The 16,067-nt window shown below is 43.6% G+C and overlaps 1 protein-coding gene across 2 annotated transcripts in view; it reads left to right on the top strand.

Moving 5' to 3' along the window:
* Nucleotides 1-16,067, top strand: part of tmem266 (transmembrane protein 266) — a 32,298-nt gene that overhangs the window by 8,074 nt on the left and 8,157 nt on the right. For both annotated transcript variants that reach the window (XM_060061949.1, XM_060061948.1), the window contains exon 4: nt 16,033-16,067. This exon is cut by the window's right edge and continues 120 nt beyond it. In XM_060061949.1, the coding sequence (XP_059917932.1) occupies nt 16,033-16,067 (35 nt within the window). The remainder of the gene's footprint in view (nt 1-16,032) is intronic.

The raw sequence follows: 16,067 nt of genomic DNA, 5'->3' as shown, positions 1-16,067 counted from the left end.
ATGCATTACATGTGATCCATGCAGGGGCCTGGCTGGTGTTTGGTCGGTCCCTGCGGATGTGCAGGCGTGGGGGAGTAGTATACGGTTGAGATGTGCATCCAGTCTTGCGCGGCAGATTCACATTCACGCTTGCTACCATCAGACGTGGGCGGCTATGTAGGAGGTAGATGTTCTTGTGGACTATTCAAGGGGCACAGGCAGTGCTAGCTGTTTCTCTGCTAAGATGGATGGAATTATTAATACACTTTGTGCTTTGCCAATCCTTTTGCAGAAAATGCTGGTTAGACCGTAAATGTGAGTAACCTTGGATCCATAACACCCCACTCCGTCCCCACAGTAATACCTCTCATCAAACAGACCTCAGTTTCACCCTCAAGGAGGTAAAGGCAAAATAAGCAACTAAATAAATCAATGTAATGTTCAGTTGGATGCAGCATGTGAGGACCCCTAATGAAATCAAGCAGATCCTACAAAAGATAAAGGGACGATGCGGTAGGTTTAGATCTGCGTCCTTCTCAGTTTCAACCCCTTTGCGATAGCCTGACCTCCAGACTCTGGAGCCTCTCTCTCTTGCTCCCCCAGCCTGATCTGCTCAGCCCAAAAGGCCCCCCTCGCCCCCTCCTCACCGCCTGCCTATCAGCCCCACACCAGCCTGGAGTCTGAGAGGCAGCAGCTGCAGACATATGTCTCTCTCTCTCTCTCTCTCTCTCTCTCTCTCTCTCTCTCTCGCTCTCGCTCTCTCTCTCTCTCTCGCTCACTGTCCCTCTCACTCTCTGAAAGAGAGAGGGGTGTGAGACACCGCAGCAATGACAGATGGATCATATAGGTCAACATGCTGCTGTAACTGGAGGAGGAGGTGGAAGGAGCAAGAGAGAAGAAGAGAAGGTAGACTGAGGGAGAGAGGTGGGGATGGCGGTAGCGGTGGTAGGGGTGGGGGTGATGGTAGGGGGGTCACCCCCCACGAGTCCATTCACATAGCTACCGGCTGCCGATGAGAAGGAGATGCCTTTCTTTGACGATTGTCATATCTGTCCATGTTGGACCTTAGTGCAGGACTGAGTGTGTGTGCTTCGCTAGAAGCAGCCCCGGGGCCAGGGTCACACGGGGCTCTATAGTGAGGCGAAGGGGGTTGGACGGAAGAGAAAGCCAAGATTGACTCCATTACTCAACTGAAGTCCCACCAAGCTTGAATTAATTTCTTAAAGTACTTATCCCAGCAATGTCTAGACTATACTTTCAGTAACTATGAAGTATCCTGGCATTGAGCCAAGGGTCCATTAGAATGCTCCAATTGTAATGTTTATGTCAGGAGGGATCATTTGGACCACAATACCCATCAAAGGTGTTTAAATATATGTTTGCGTTTCACCCACAGCAATAGTTACTGACTCGCCGAATCCAGAGCCCGAGAACTGTTACCGTGGATGAAGATGGGGGCGAGGGCATTTCCCTTCCACCCCTCTTCCGGTGACTCTATTTCAACAGAGCAACAGTGCCCTCCATCAATTTGTGTGCCTGGGCTGGCACTGTGTGCGGCACAATAGATGATATTTGAGTGCAAGGTTTGAGGGTTTGTTAATATTCACAGACATGCAAAGTGTGAGATTGCTTTTCGGGCTGAGTGCGAAAGGGCTCAAGTGTCCTGTTGGAAACCCATTTATCAGGAACAGCTTGTCTGCCGTGCTGCACATCAAGTCACATCCATCTCCATTTGCCTCCTGAGTGCCGCCCATTCCTCTGCCTTAACCCCCTCTCAGTCCCTCTATGTCAGGCAGACCGGCTTTACGTAGCGTGGTGTACAACGCGACAACACAAGGGGAGTAGAGTAGAGGAGAGGGAGGAGGGAGGAGAGCGAGTCGTTGATGGCACCCATGCAAACCACTGCATTTGTATCACGGCGCTGAAATGCTTCCACAAACCTCTGATATCGGAACACACCACAGGCTGCGTTCAACAGAGGAGCGGGGACGAGCATCTTCGTATGTTGCCATCCGATATTAATTATCAATTCATTTTACTCGCTAAGTCGCCGCAAAGCATTTCAAGTGATGAATGTTGAATGGGTACGGAGGCTGTGAAATGCAGAATTGATTACCTGTGATAAGATTACGTGGAGCGCCGGTGAACACATTCGGCACGACTAAGCCATATTTCTTTCATCACAAGTTTCTATGCTACTATTATGATATGACAGCTGAGCCAGCAGTTATTGCAAGAGGGGGAATCTCCAGCTCGTGGCAGTGTTGGCATTTTCTTCATTTCTTTTTTAACTTCAGAAAGAAAATCGCAGGCAGGCGAAAAGCATATATTATGTATCGTATGAAAATGTCTGTCCGAGTGAAGGATGTTGCTTGTGAGCTCAAACGAGTTAAATGAAATGAAGAGGGCCCTTCCAACATCTGCTGTTCGCCTGCCTGCCGGCGTAATGCCGTGGTCCATTTTCCATTCTGCCTGATCCTGCTGACTTCAGCAGATTGGTGCCAATTGGTTGGGAGTTGATGATGTAGAAATCACAAGGCATGATAATCACAACAGCGATAGACGGTGTGAGACACAGAGACAGCGAGGTGTGTGTGTGTGTGTGTGTGTGTGTGTGTGTGTGTGTGTGTGTGTGTGTGTGTGTGTGTGTGTGTGTGTGTGTGTGTGTGTGTGTGTGTGAGAGAGCGAGGGAGAGGTGAGGGAGCCATTGAAAGGTGATGGAACATTTTTAGCTTCAGTTAAACGAGAACCTTTTTGTAGAAGACTTGACATACCTGTGCACAAGAAAAAATCTTGTGTTTCCTGTGTTTGTCATGGAGCTTGACGTCCAGCTGTTTTCAAGACCAGCAGTTATTTCGAAGCGATGATTCTCCATGTCAGTCTATTCAACTGCTGTACCATCTGGATGTGGATAGTGCAGTGGAGGATGGTGGAGGATGGTGGAGGATGGTGGGGTGGAGGATGGTGGAGGATGGTGGAGGATGGTGGGGTGGAGGATGGTGGAGGATGGTGGAGGATGGTGGAGGATGGTGGAGGATGGTGCAGTGGAGGATGGTGCAGTGGAGGATGGTGGAGGATGGTGGGGTGGAGGATGGTGGAGGATGGTGGAGGATGGTGGGGTGGAGGATGGTGGAGGATGGTGGAGGATGGTGGGGGATGGTGGAGGATGGTGGGGTGGAGGATGGTGGAGGATGGTGGAGGATGGTGGAGGATGGTGGAGGATGGTGGAGGATGGTGGGGTGGAGGATGGTGGAGGATGGTGGGGGATGGTGGAGGATGGTGGAGGATGGTGGAGGATGGTGGGGGATGGTGGAGGATGGTGGAGGATGGTGGGGGATGGTGGAGGATGGTGGGGGATGGTGGAGGATGGTGGAGGATGGTGGAGGATGGTGGGGGATGGTGGAGGATGGTGCGGTGGAGGATGGTGGAGGATGGTGGAGGATGGTGGGGTGGAGGATGGTGGAGGATGGTGCGGTGGAGGATGGTGGGGTGGAGGATGGTGGAGGATGGTGGGGTGGAGGAGGATGGTGCGGTGGAGGATGGTGCGGTGGCTAGGGTGCGTGTGATCCCCAATGCCTGTTGCCTCCCAGTAGGCATCCTTGAGCAAGATGCCGTACTCTATATTCAATAGCACCCCATTGACCCAGTGACCCATCTGCATGCATGGTAATTCGTTTTGGATACAAGTGTCGACTACAGTGTCTGCAACAGGTGTGGGCCTCAAATGGTTTCAATATGGTCAACAGACAAGCACTTCAATCCTACAACCCTTGGCTGTCCCTGCATTTTTCTAATGGCCAATCAAACAGGAGTCCAACTCCCCTGTGACTCCACCTTAACACCTTTACATTACGCTGAATCTTGTCTCAATTAGAGGCAACGGCATGATGCCGCTGAGGACAGGCTGTCTACCTCCTCAGTCAGGCCGTTAGGGTCTTGTGGACCGAGCCAGCTCTGAGCTGCTGTCTGTCAACCTGATGCATTTCTGTGCCGCTGCCAGGACAGCCTGAGTGTCGGGCTGATTATTTTAATGAAACCTTTATTTAACCAGGTAAAAGTTTCATTGAGTATTTAAAATCTATTTCCCAAAGGTGAACCGGCCAGGAGGCCAGCATAAAGCAAACAAATACAGTCAGGTTTCGTACAATCAAATGCGAAAAAAAATTATACAATTAAAAGACAGTTTTGGGATTTCATAGTGAATGTATTAGACAGTCAGGGACGTGGGAAGTGGGGGTGCTTAGGGTGCTGCACCACCCCCCCCCCTGGCGGCCTCTGGCTGTAACTGCAAGTGAGAAGGTTTTATGAACAAATCAATACTTTTTTTTTTTTTTTTATAATTTTATCATACAACATGATTTTTCATTTAATTATTGACATCCACCCTTTTTATGATATTTATCATATTATCATTTCATTTTATTTAGAACATTGTCTGAGTAGGCTGACGTAGGCTATGACGCACAACGCAGAACTGTCGATAGCTGAATATCGTACTATGCTGATTTTACATAAGCATGTTGGTGTTCAACATCTGTTGTAGTGAACATTCTAAAACTGGTGTAAAATGTTGCTGCCATATTAATAGACACGTTGAATGTTATCGTTATGATTCTGGAATCCTGCACGTAAACTGGTTGGCAAAAAAAGAGCAAAGACGGACAGTTCACTTGACGGAGAAACCGTCACTTTCCTCATATCAGACAACTCGTAACTCTGGATGAAAATAAAGGCTTTCTTTTATTGTCACTCTCCTTTTAAACCTTTAGAAATAACCTCCTAAATCCTTGTTATAACGCTGTGTATAATCCCGGACCGCAACAGCTTGTCGGCATGTTGTTAGTGTGTGAAATTCAGCACAGTATCAGCCGAGTTGACTCTAATTTCCACATTGTTTACTTGCTGACGTTTGTGAATAACAGTGGCTAGTTGGCAGAACTCTTTTTACACACCAGTAGAGTGTTTATCAGAGCGGAGCCCTGAATGTTGCACAGCATTTATTATGACGTCATTATATAGACTCTCTCTCAGCACCCCCCCCCCCCCCCTTGGACTGACTTCCCGCGTCCCTGGTGTTACCCCTTATGTTTTATTCGATACTTTTCAACAGTGTTACCCCTTATGGGTTTTTCATGACCACAGATAAAAAACGACAGTTTTTTTTACGTTTCATTTGATAAAAACGACAGTGTTACCCCTTGTGTTTTTTTCATGACGACCGATAAAAAACAACAGTGTTACCCCTTATGTTTTTATTCATGACGACCAATAAAAAACAACAGTGTTACCCCCTTTATGTTTTTATTCATGACGACCAATAAAAAACAACAATGTTACCCCTTATGTTTTTATTCATGACGACCAATAAAAAACAACAGTGTTACCCCTTAGTGCTATATAAATAAAGTTGCCTTGCCTTGCCTTATGTTTTTTTTCATGACGACCAATAAAAAAAGGAACAGTGTTACCCCTTATGTTTTTTTTCATGACGACCAATAAAAAAAGGAACAGTGTTACCCCTTATGGTTTTTTTCGTGACTACCAAAGAAAAACGACAGTGTCACCCCTCATGTTTCATTTGATAAAAACGACAGTGTTACACTGTCGTTTTTTATTGGTCGTCATGAAAAAAAACGACAGTGTTACCCCTTATATTTTATTTGACAAAGACAACAGTGTTACCCCTTATGTTTTCTTTCATGACGACCAATAAAAAACAACAGTGTTACCCCTTATGTTTCCTTTCATGACGACCAATAAAAAACAACAGTGTTACCCCTTATGGTTTTTTTCATGACGACCAAAGAAAAACGACAGTGTTACCCCTTATGTTTCATTTGATAAAAACGACAGTGTTACCCCTCATGTTTCATTTGATAAAAACGACAGTGTTACCCCTTGTGTTTTTTTTCATGACGACCAAAGAAAAACAACAGTGTCACCCCCTATGTTTTATTTGATAAATATCGACAGTGTTATCCCCTTATATTTATTTCATGACGGCCGATAAAAAACGACAGAGTTACCCCTCATGTTTTTTCCATGTTGACCAATAAAAAACGACAGTGGCACCCCGGTCGACGTTTTTGCAGGGATCGGAACATGATCTGTTTAGAGTGTTAACCTCCGAACTTAACAATGCACCATCAAGACACCGGTTAAAGTCATCACAAAGGTTTTACTTGACTTTATAATTCGCATGAAATAGAGAAAAGAAACTTCCAACATAGGTCATCAACCGGACTTGAACCCCGGTCTCGAGGGGGTTAGGCAGAGTGCACCCCACTGCACCACTGAGGCGATAACAATACACAATAATCAATCATCAATAAAGAGGATATACATGACATTAAAATGTATGTGTGTATTTCTATTATTTCCCTAATGTTTTTTTTTCAAGACGACAAATAATAAACAACAGTGTTACCCCTTGTTTTTTTCATGATGACTGATAAAAAACGACAGTGTTACCCCTTATATTTTATTTGACAAAGACAACAGTGTTACCCCTTATGTTTTTTTTCATGACCACCAATAAAAAACAACAGTGCTACCCCTTATGTTTTTTTTCATGACGACCAATAAAAAACAACAGTGTTACCCCTTATGGTTTTTTTCATGACGACCAATAAAAAAACAACAGTGTTACCCCTTATGGTTTTTTTCATGACGACCAAAGAAAAACGACAGTGTTACCCCTTATGTTTAATTTGATAAAAACGACAGTGTTACCCCTCATGTTTCATTTGATAAAAGCGACAGTGTTACCCCTTGTGTTTTTTTTCATGACGACCAAAGAAAAACAACAGTGTCACCCCCTATGTTTTATTTGATAAATATCGACAGTGTTTTCCCCTTATATTTATTTCATGACGGCCGATAAAAAACGACAGAGTTACCCCTCATGTTTTTTCCATGTTGACCAATAAAAAACGACTTTACGTTTTTGCAGGGATCGGAACATGAGCTGATTAGAGTGTTAACCTCCGAACTTAACAATGCACCGGTTAAAGTCATCACAAAGGTTATACTTGAATTTATAATTCGCATGAAATAGAGATAAGAAACTTCCAACAGAGGTCATCAACCGGACTTGAACCCCGGTCTCCAGGGGGTTAGGCAGAGTGCACCCCACTGCACCACTGAGGCAATGACAATGCACAATAATCAATCATCATTGAAGAGGATATACATGACATTAAAATGTATGCGTGTATTTCTATTATTTCCCTTATTTATTTTTTCATGACGACCAAAAAAAACAACAGTGTTACCCCCTTTATGTTTTTTTTCATGACGACCAATAAAAAACAACAGTGTTACCCCTGATGTTTCATTGGATAAAAACGACAGTGTTACACTGTCGTTTTTTATTGGCCGTCATGAAAAAAAACATAAGGGGTAACACTGTCGTTTTTATTGGTCGTCATGAAAAAAAACATAAGGGGTAAGACTGCTGTTTTTTATTGGTCGTCATGAAAAAACCACAAGGGGTAACACTGTCGATATTTATCAAATAAAACATAGGGGGTAACACTGTTGTTTTTCTTTGGTCGTCATGAAAAAAACCACAAGGGGTAACACTGTCGTTTTTTATTGGTCGTCATGAAAAAAAACGACAGTATTACCCCTTGTTTTTTTCATGATGACTGATAAAAAACGACAGTGTTACCCCTTATATTTTATTTTACAAAGACAACAGTGTTACCCCTTATGTTTTTTTTCATGACGACCAATAAAAAACAACAGTGTTACCCCTTATGTTTTCTTTCATGACGACCAATAAAAAACAACAGTGTTACCCCTTATGGTTTTTTTCATGACGACCAATAAAAAAAGGAACAGTGTTACCCCTTATGGTTTTTTTCGTGACTACCAAAGAAAAACGACAGTGTCACCCCTCATGTTTCATTTGATAAAAACGACAGTGTTACACTGTCGTTTTTTATTGGCCGTCATCAGTGGTGTAGTGGTCCCTGGAGAAGTGGGTATACTCTAAATGTTTGCCCTTTTTTTAACGCAGCCCAGAAAAACACCCTTTTTTTTTTTTAGAAACAGTGATATTTGAGACTACTCTTTTTAGTTTACTTACATTGGCACATAATTTCTGCTGCTTGATCTCAGGGAGGAAGGATTATGAAATGACTAAACAAATACTGGCCCACAGACTAGTGAGAGACAACTATTCCTTATTCCTGGAATGACACTTATTCTCTCACATGGCAAATCAGTAATTTCTTTTGTAAACGGTGTCTTTGAACAGCTGATTCGCAACACATAGCATGGGCCAGAGTGTGCCACTATTATGAAATTAACATGACTTGATCAGGAGCAGTAGGTATTACTGGTCACACAGGCAGCCAGCATGAATGTAAAATATAGATGAGGCAAACATGGTGTTTCAGTAATTTTTTGAACATTTATTTCAATAACATACTACGTATGTAGTATGTTATTTAAATAAATAACATACTAAAGTCATTTCAGTGATACTGCATCCTTATTCATATTTCACCTTAGATTAAACATTAGATTATTTCTCTTCCACAACAATCATCTCGTTAGATATGTATAATATAAATATATATATAAATATCATATGATGATTGAACATCATCATTCAAATTATTCAACAAAACAATATGTAACAAAACAACAATATTTAGTTTACAAAGAAAAAATATAAATGCATTTACAACACATCAACTGTGATATGCTCTCTGAGCCCAGTACTGGGTTTCTAACCATGATCATACTACAGTATATTCCAGACAGACTTGCTTTCTGCAGGAGTTTTCACACTGCACTGTCTAGAACGCACAGAAGAGGCAGCCCGATGGCTCTTCAACCAGGTCTCAAACAGCCTCCTCTCCGACGGGGGCGGGGGGCAGAGCGGGCGTCGACGGTAACTGTACCGGTGTACGATCGCTAACATTAACTGCTGAGCTGCTGGCTGATATTGATTCGCGAGGACGTTTGAAATTGTCAAATGAAATTTTTGTTTGGATAGCTCGCTTCATTTTACCGGATTATTATAGAAAATCATTTAAAGTAAACTTGTAAAAGTAAATTTGTCTTTCGCGATATTTACTTCGGCATGACCCGCCTTTCTCTCCCTCCGATTGGCTCATTCGTCGTCATGCCTACAGTTAACCAATCTAATCAGTAAAGGCAGCGAGTATTGGCCAATAAGTTGCAGAGTAGCGTGGGTCATGGCTTCACCGGGGAAAAGTGCGCGATTTCGCTTGCAGATACTACTGAATGGTGCGCATCTGGGGGGGTTTAGAAGTGGGTATACGCAATGCTGACTGAAAAATAAGTGGGTATACGCCGTATACCCGCGTATACCCTGGACTACACCACTGGCCGTCATGAAAAAAAACATAAGGGGTAAGACTGCTGTTTTTTATTGGTCGTCATGAAATAAACATAAGGGGTAACACTGTCGATATTTATCAAATAAAACATAGGGGGTAACACTGTTGTTTTTCTTTGGTCGTCATGAAAAAAACCACAAGGGGTAACACTGTCGTTTTTTATTGGTCGTCATGAAAAAAAACGACAGTGTTACCCCTTGTTTTTTTCATGATGACTGATAAAAAACGACAGTGTTACCCCTTATATTTTATTTGACAAAGACAACAGTGTTACCCCTTATGTTTTTTTTCATGACGACCAATAAAAAACAACAGTGTTACCCCTTATGTTTTCTTTCATGACGACCAATAAAAAACAACAGTGTTACCCCTTATGGTTTTTTTCATGACGACCAATAAAAAAAGGAACAGTGTTACCCCTTATGTTTTTTTTCATGACGACCAATAAAAAAAGGAACAGTGTTACCCCTTATGGTTTTTTTCGTGACTACCAAAGAAAAAAGACAGTGTCACCCCTCATGTTTCATTTGATAAAAACGACAGTGTTACACTGTCGTTTTTTATTGGCCGTCATGAAAAAAAACATAAGGGGTAACACTGTCGTTTTTATTGGTCGTCATGAAAAAAAACATATGGGGTAAGACTGCTGTTTTTTATTGGTCGTCATGAAATAAACATAAGGGGTAACACTGTCGATATTTATCAAATAAAACAGGGGGTAACACTGTTGTTTTTCTTTGGTCGTCATGAAAAAAACCACAAAGGGTAACACTGTCGTTTATTATTGGTCGACATGAAAAAAAACGACAGTGTTACCCCTTGTTTTTTTCATGATGACTGATAAAAAACGACAGTGTTACCCCTTATATTTTATTTGACAAAGACAACAGTGTTACCCCTTATGTTTTTTTTCATGACGACCAATAAAAAACAACAGTGTTACCCCTTATGGTTTTTTTTATGACGACCAAAGAAAAACGACAGTGTTACCCCTTATGTTTAATTTGATAAAAACGACAGTGTTACCCCTCATGTTTCATTTGATAAAAGCGACAGTGTTTTCCCCTTATATTTATTTCATGACGGCCGATAAAAAACGACAGAGTTACCCCTCATGTTTTTTCCATGTTGACCAATAAAAAACGACTTTACGTTTTTTTTACATTTTTGCAGGGAACGGAACATGAGCTGATTAGAGTGTTAACCTCCGAACTTAACAATGCACCATCAAGACACCGGTTAAAGTCATCACAAAGGTTATACTTGAATTTATAATTCGCATGAAATAGAGATCAGAAACTTCCAACCCCGGTCTCCAGGGGGTTAGGCAGAGTGCACCCCACTGCACCACTGATGCGATGACAATACACAATAATCAATCATCATTAAAGAGGATATACATGACATTAAAATGTATGCGTGTATTTCTATTATTTCCCTTATTTATTTTTTCAAGACGACAAATAATAAACAACAGTGTTACCCCTTATGTTTTATTTCATGACGACCAAAAAAAACAACAGTGTTACCCCCTTTATGTTTTTTTTCATGACGACCAATAAAAAACAACAGTGTTGCCCCTTATGTTTTTTTTCATGACGACCAATAAAAAACAACAGTGTTACCCCTTACGTTTTTTTCATGACGACCAATAAAAAACGACAGTGTTACCCCTTAGGTTTTTTTTCATGACGACCAATAAAAAACAACAGTGTTACCCCTTATGTTTTTTTTCATGACGACCAATAAAAAACAACAGTGTTACCCAGGGACGCGGGAAGTGAGAAAGTTTTCTGAACAAATCAATACTTTTTTTTTGTTGTATAATTTTATCATACAACATGATTTTTCATTAAATTATTGACATCCACCCTTTTTATGATATTTATCATATTATCGGTACTATGCTGATTTTACATAAGCATGTTGGTGTTCAACATCTGTTGTAGTGAACATTCTAAAACTGGTGTAAAATGTTGCTGCCATATTAATAGACACGTTGAATGTTATCGTTTTGATTCTGGAATCCCGCACGTAAACTGGTTGGCAAAAAAAGAGCAAAGACGGGCGGTTCACTTGACGGAGAAATCGTCACCTTCCTCATATCAGACAACTCGTAAGTCTGGATGAAAATTAAGGCTTTCTATTATTGTCACTTTCCTTTGTAAACCTTTAGAAATAACCTCCTGAATCCTTGTTATTACGCTGTGTATAATCCCGGACCGCAACAGCTTGTCGGCATGTTGTTAGTGTGTGAAATTCAGCCCAGTATCAGCCGAGTTGACTCTATTTTCCACATTGTTTATTTGCTAACGTTTGTGAATAACAGTGGCTAGTTGGCAGAACTCTTTTTACACACCAGTAGAGTGTTTATCAGAGCGGATCCCTGAATGTGACGTCACCCCTCATCTCGTCTCTGTAAACAACGGATGTTGCGCAGCATTTATTATGACGTCATTATATAGATTCTCTCTCAGCACCCCCCCCTCGGACTGACTTCCCGCGTCCCTGTAGACAGTGGAAACTTCCATATTCTAGGACCTTTAGTAATGAGCCAAAGGCATTAATGTGTTTGTGGGGCTGATACTACAACCACCGGTGTTGCGCACAAGTACGCCGTCGCGCCTTTTGTTTCAGGGGTCCGTTATGGTTCAGCGGCCGTTTATTTATGCCTGCAGCTGCTGTGTGTTAATCTTCGTACACACAAACATGATCGCTTCCTCTCGACCTGCTTGCAGAATGCTGGACTTCTTTATAAACCTCTGTGTGTTTCTATGTGAGCGTGTGAGTTTGGGTGCGTTCCTCCATTCCCCGTGTGTGTCTGTATGTGCGACCGTTCTCTGGGATTACCCGTTTGATCCAAACTCGCCGTGACCCCTTGCAGAGAGTGCAGCGGTTTGCCCTCGTAGGGCTGCTCCTCAGCCTCATAAATACTTACCCTCAGCGTTCAACATTTAATGTGGTTTTCTCCCAAATTAAGTTTCATCCTGCTCCCAGTGATTCATCATCGCCATTTACTCTCGCCCTAGACGGGGTCTTACTTTACAGCTTTATTAAATTAATACCTTTTCTCTGCGGCTTCGAGTGGAGTTCTGAATGAATTATGCTCCCATACAGCGAGGGCTAATATATAATTTTACTTCTGAAAAGGAAGTAATCTTCTTATATTTGTTTCACTGTGCAGCGCTCGTGCAGCACGCTAGCTGCACCCTGGAGGTGTCTGGTGAGACGGGCCCGCGGCTCCCCTATCGTGAGCACTGGATTCTCCTCCAAATGAGGTCATCGAGGCTCCATGACCTCCCTCCATCACATCTAGCACCCGGCGGGCTCACGGGGGGACTGTAAAGACAACCGATACTGTGGATTATGGGTTAGGTCATACACTTTTATGTGTACACACGACCACCGCTCCCAGCTGTGTGTGTGGGGGAACGTGTGCATGGAGCGTTCTGTGTTTGAGATGGTGAACAGTAAAGGGAAATGTCTTGGCAACCACACCGAGCGCATGAATGGGCACATCAGTGTCCCGGCATTCAACCATGTATCAAGTATTGCTTAATTTAACAGGGAATGCGTTTCCCTCGCTCTTTCTCCCTATTCCCTGGCCTCCTCTTCAACTCCCGACTATCTGTCTCCAGGTTTGGATCTCTTCCTAATGACTTTTAAAGTAGCCACTGCTCCTTGCTTTCTCTGCATACCCACCACCACCGCTGGGTGTCTTGCTTCGTGATCTGTAAAGTGAGCAGGCAGGAGGGAATAAATCCCCTTTAGTCCCCAGACAGACGTTCCTCACGGCGTTCCTGCCGTGGGTGACAGGTGACTACGGAGAGCTGCCATTTGTTTGACCGAACCACACCGGAACCACGGTTCTCCATCCGTCGGCCCGGAGAATGACACAAGGACAGCACCCTCCTGCCCCCCGCTCCCCTCCTCTCCGGGGTAATGTCCTACTCGTGGCTTTGAATACCAAGTGGTGCTGGAGGGGGGGCGCATCGTGTGCCTCCCGGGGTGATATGTCATTATCTATTGACCATAAATCACCACACGGCCTCAGCCAATCACTTTCCTCCACTGCAGCGAAGGGAGAGCATGTGTAAAGTGGCCGATGGAGATTTAGGGGGAGTCCTGGAGAAAATCGACCAGACAAACATGGTCAGGCAGTCACCCTCGAAGAGGAGGAGAGAAAGACGAGTGAGAGAGGACCCGTCGTAAGCTCACTGCCAGGAGGTCCAGGAGGGGGCAAACGGTCCGTATGACATACACATCACAGACTACGGACCTGAGACAATGCAATGCTGGGGTTGTTGAGGAATCTATCGTAAGATGGTGGTTTTCATGACTTTTGAACCTATCAGTTTATATTATTGCACTAATTATAAAAAGATGGCAATCTATTAGAAAACATAATTTGCCATATAAATGAATAAGGGTATTCATTTTAATCTTAACCATGAAATTTGATTCATACTTTGTAGCGCTCATCTGTGTAGCTGAGGATGATACTTTGTGCCAGTACCCACCAGCTGATAGAGGGAGCACCATCGTCAGAAATGGGACTGGTCAGGCAGCTATGCAACTAACCACTAAACAATGGAGGTTATTTCAGTTTGAAGCTCAAATCTCCCCAATAATCTTGACCTACATGGTCGATTATACCTCATTTGATTACAATTTGCTTGTTCTTAAATACTTCATTTTTTGGGATTATTAACTTTGGTATCGAATAATAGCGTTGTCCTACCCAGTAAAACGGCACATCTTATCTGTTCTTTAAGTGCAGCTCTCTTTCCGGCATTTTTCCCTGTTAGACAATACCATTCCTGGCATTAATACAATTAAGGATCAACTTATAACGTTAAAGAGAGATCAGTGAGTATCAACTTGAATCAAGCATTGCACACTGTATTTTGACCCGTTCATCACATATCCTATATCTGAATATATATACTTTGCTGAAAAGGAGACAAAAGAGATCAATACATTCTAACCTACATAGCCGTAGGAGAGCATTTCTTGAGACAATGTATATCAATGCATGTTTTATATTTATTTAGATTTTTTTTAACCTTGTGGTCTTCTTCTTCAAATTATTTCTTGTATTTATTTTAACATATAAACGTCCTCCATCTTCTATCTTTCCCGTGCTCCACTGCTTTAAGTGGTATTTTCCAGGTAATCAAAGGCTATTTAAACAATCATTTGATCTATTAAACCTCTGACCCCACCTCTCCCTAAACCTTTTCACCTGGATGCAACAAAGTAACCCCCTCCTTCATTTAGGTAGAAGGACGCACCAAAACGTCCCCATGGTGGACTAAGACTGACTCTTGAGCCACTGTATGTATTCATATGCTTAACGAAACTCTGTCCTGGAGGACCACGATTAAGGATGTCTGAATTCCAACCAATCACAGCAGCTGATTGGAATTATTATCAATTTCAGCCTTTTGCGAATGTCACTGAAAAAGGCGAGTGATCAATTGTAAGGAAAACCTGCTGAAGGGGGCAGGATTGGCCACCCTTGCTTGTTTGTGGAAAACAAGGCTCCATGAATATTAATAGTCCAAATGGTGTTTCTTTATGGTGATCATATTTGACAGCCAAACCAGCAATATAACTAAAAGGCCAATTTATTTATGAGGGCGAGGTCAAAGTCAGCTGACTAAAACAAGGAATCAGCTAAATCAAGCTGGATCTTCACCCTGTGAGGTTTAAGGTTCAACATATTCTTGGTTGACAACATGATTTTTAAATGGGTTAGCAGTTTGTTCTACATTTAATTTCACATATTTGCGTAAATGAACCCATGTGACAGGTATGTATATGGGTGAGAAGGGTCAGACAAGGGTCAGAAACAAACGTTGGAGTCATGAATACTGCTCTGTCATGCAACATAAAACAAATAATATATTGCCCATCATTTATACCCCGAAACACAAATAAGCCCTGGTTTACAAAAGTAGAAGTCCTATCCTGTCCATATAATTGACTACAGGTCCATTCCATTAGGTTGTACATACTAATCTGCTCTTCTACCCTGGACCAACCCGATGCCACAGACGATCTAAAGCCCTCCCTCCCTCTCTCCCTCTCTCCCTCCCTCTCTCCCTCTCTCCCTCCCTCCCTCCCTGTTCTCCCTCCCTCTCTCCCTCTCGCCCTCTCTCCCTCTCTCCTTCCCTCCCTGTTTTCCCCCCCCTCCCTCCCTCCCTGTTCTCCCTCCCTGTTCTCCCTCCCTCTCTCCCTCCCTGTTCTCCCTCCCTCCCTGTTCTCCCTCCCTCCCTCTCTCCCTCCGTTCTCCCTCCCCTGTTCTCCCTCACTCCCTCTCTCCCTCCCTGTTCTCCCTCCCTCCCCCCCTGTTTTCCCTCCTTCCCTCACCCCCTGTTCTCCCTCCCTGTTCTCCCTCCCTCCCCCCCTGTCCTCCCTCCCTCCCCCCTGTTCTCCCTCCCTCCCCTGCTGTTCTGCCTCACCCCCTCCCTCCCCCTCTGTTCTCCCTCCCTCCCTCCCTCCCTCCCACCCTGTTCTCCCTCCCTCCTTCCCACCTCCCCTGTTCTCCCTCCCTCCCCCCCTGTCCTCCCTCCCTCCCCCCCTGTTCTCCCTCTCCCTCTCCCTCCCCCCCTGTTCTCCCTCCCTCTCTCCCTCCCTCCCTCCCTGGTCTCCCTGTGGCTGTGTGTCTCAGGTCCAACTGGCTGAAGCCCTGCTGCGGCCGCAGGG

This window comes from Gadus macrocephalus, chromosome 9 (genome assembly GCF_031168955.1).
Source record: "Gadus macrocephalus chromosome 9, ASM3116895v1".
Lineage (NCBI taxonomy): Eukaryota > Metazoa > Chordata > Actinopteri > Gadiformes > Gadidae > Gadus > Gadus macrocephalus.
Note: the sequence above shows the minus strand (reverse complement) of the source record. Positions and strands in the feature narration are given on the sequence as shown.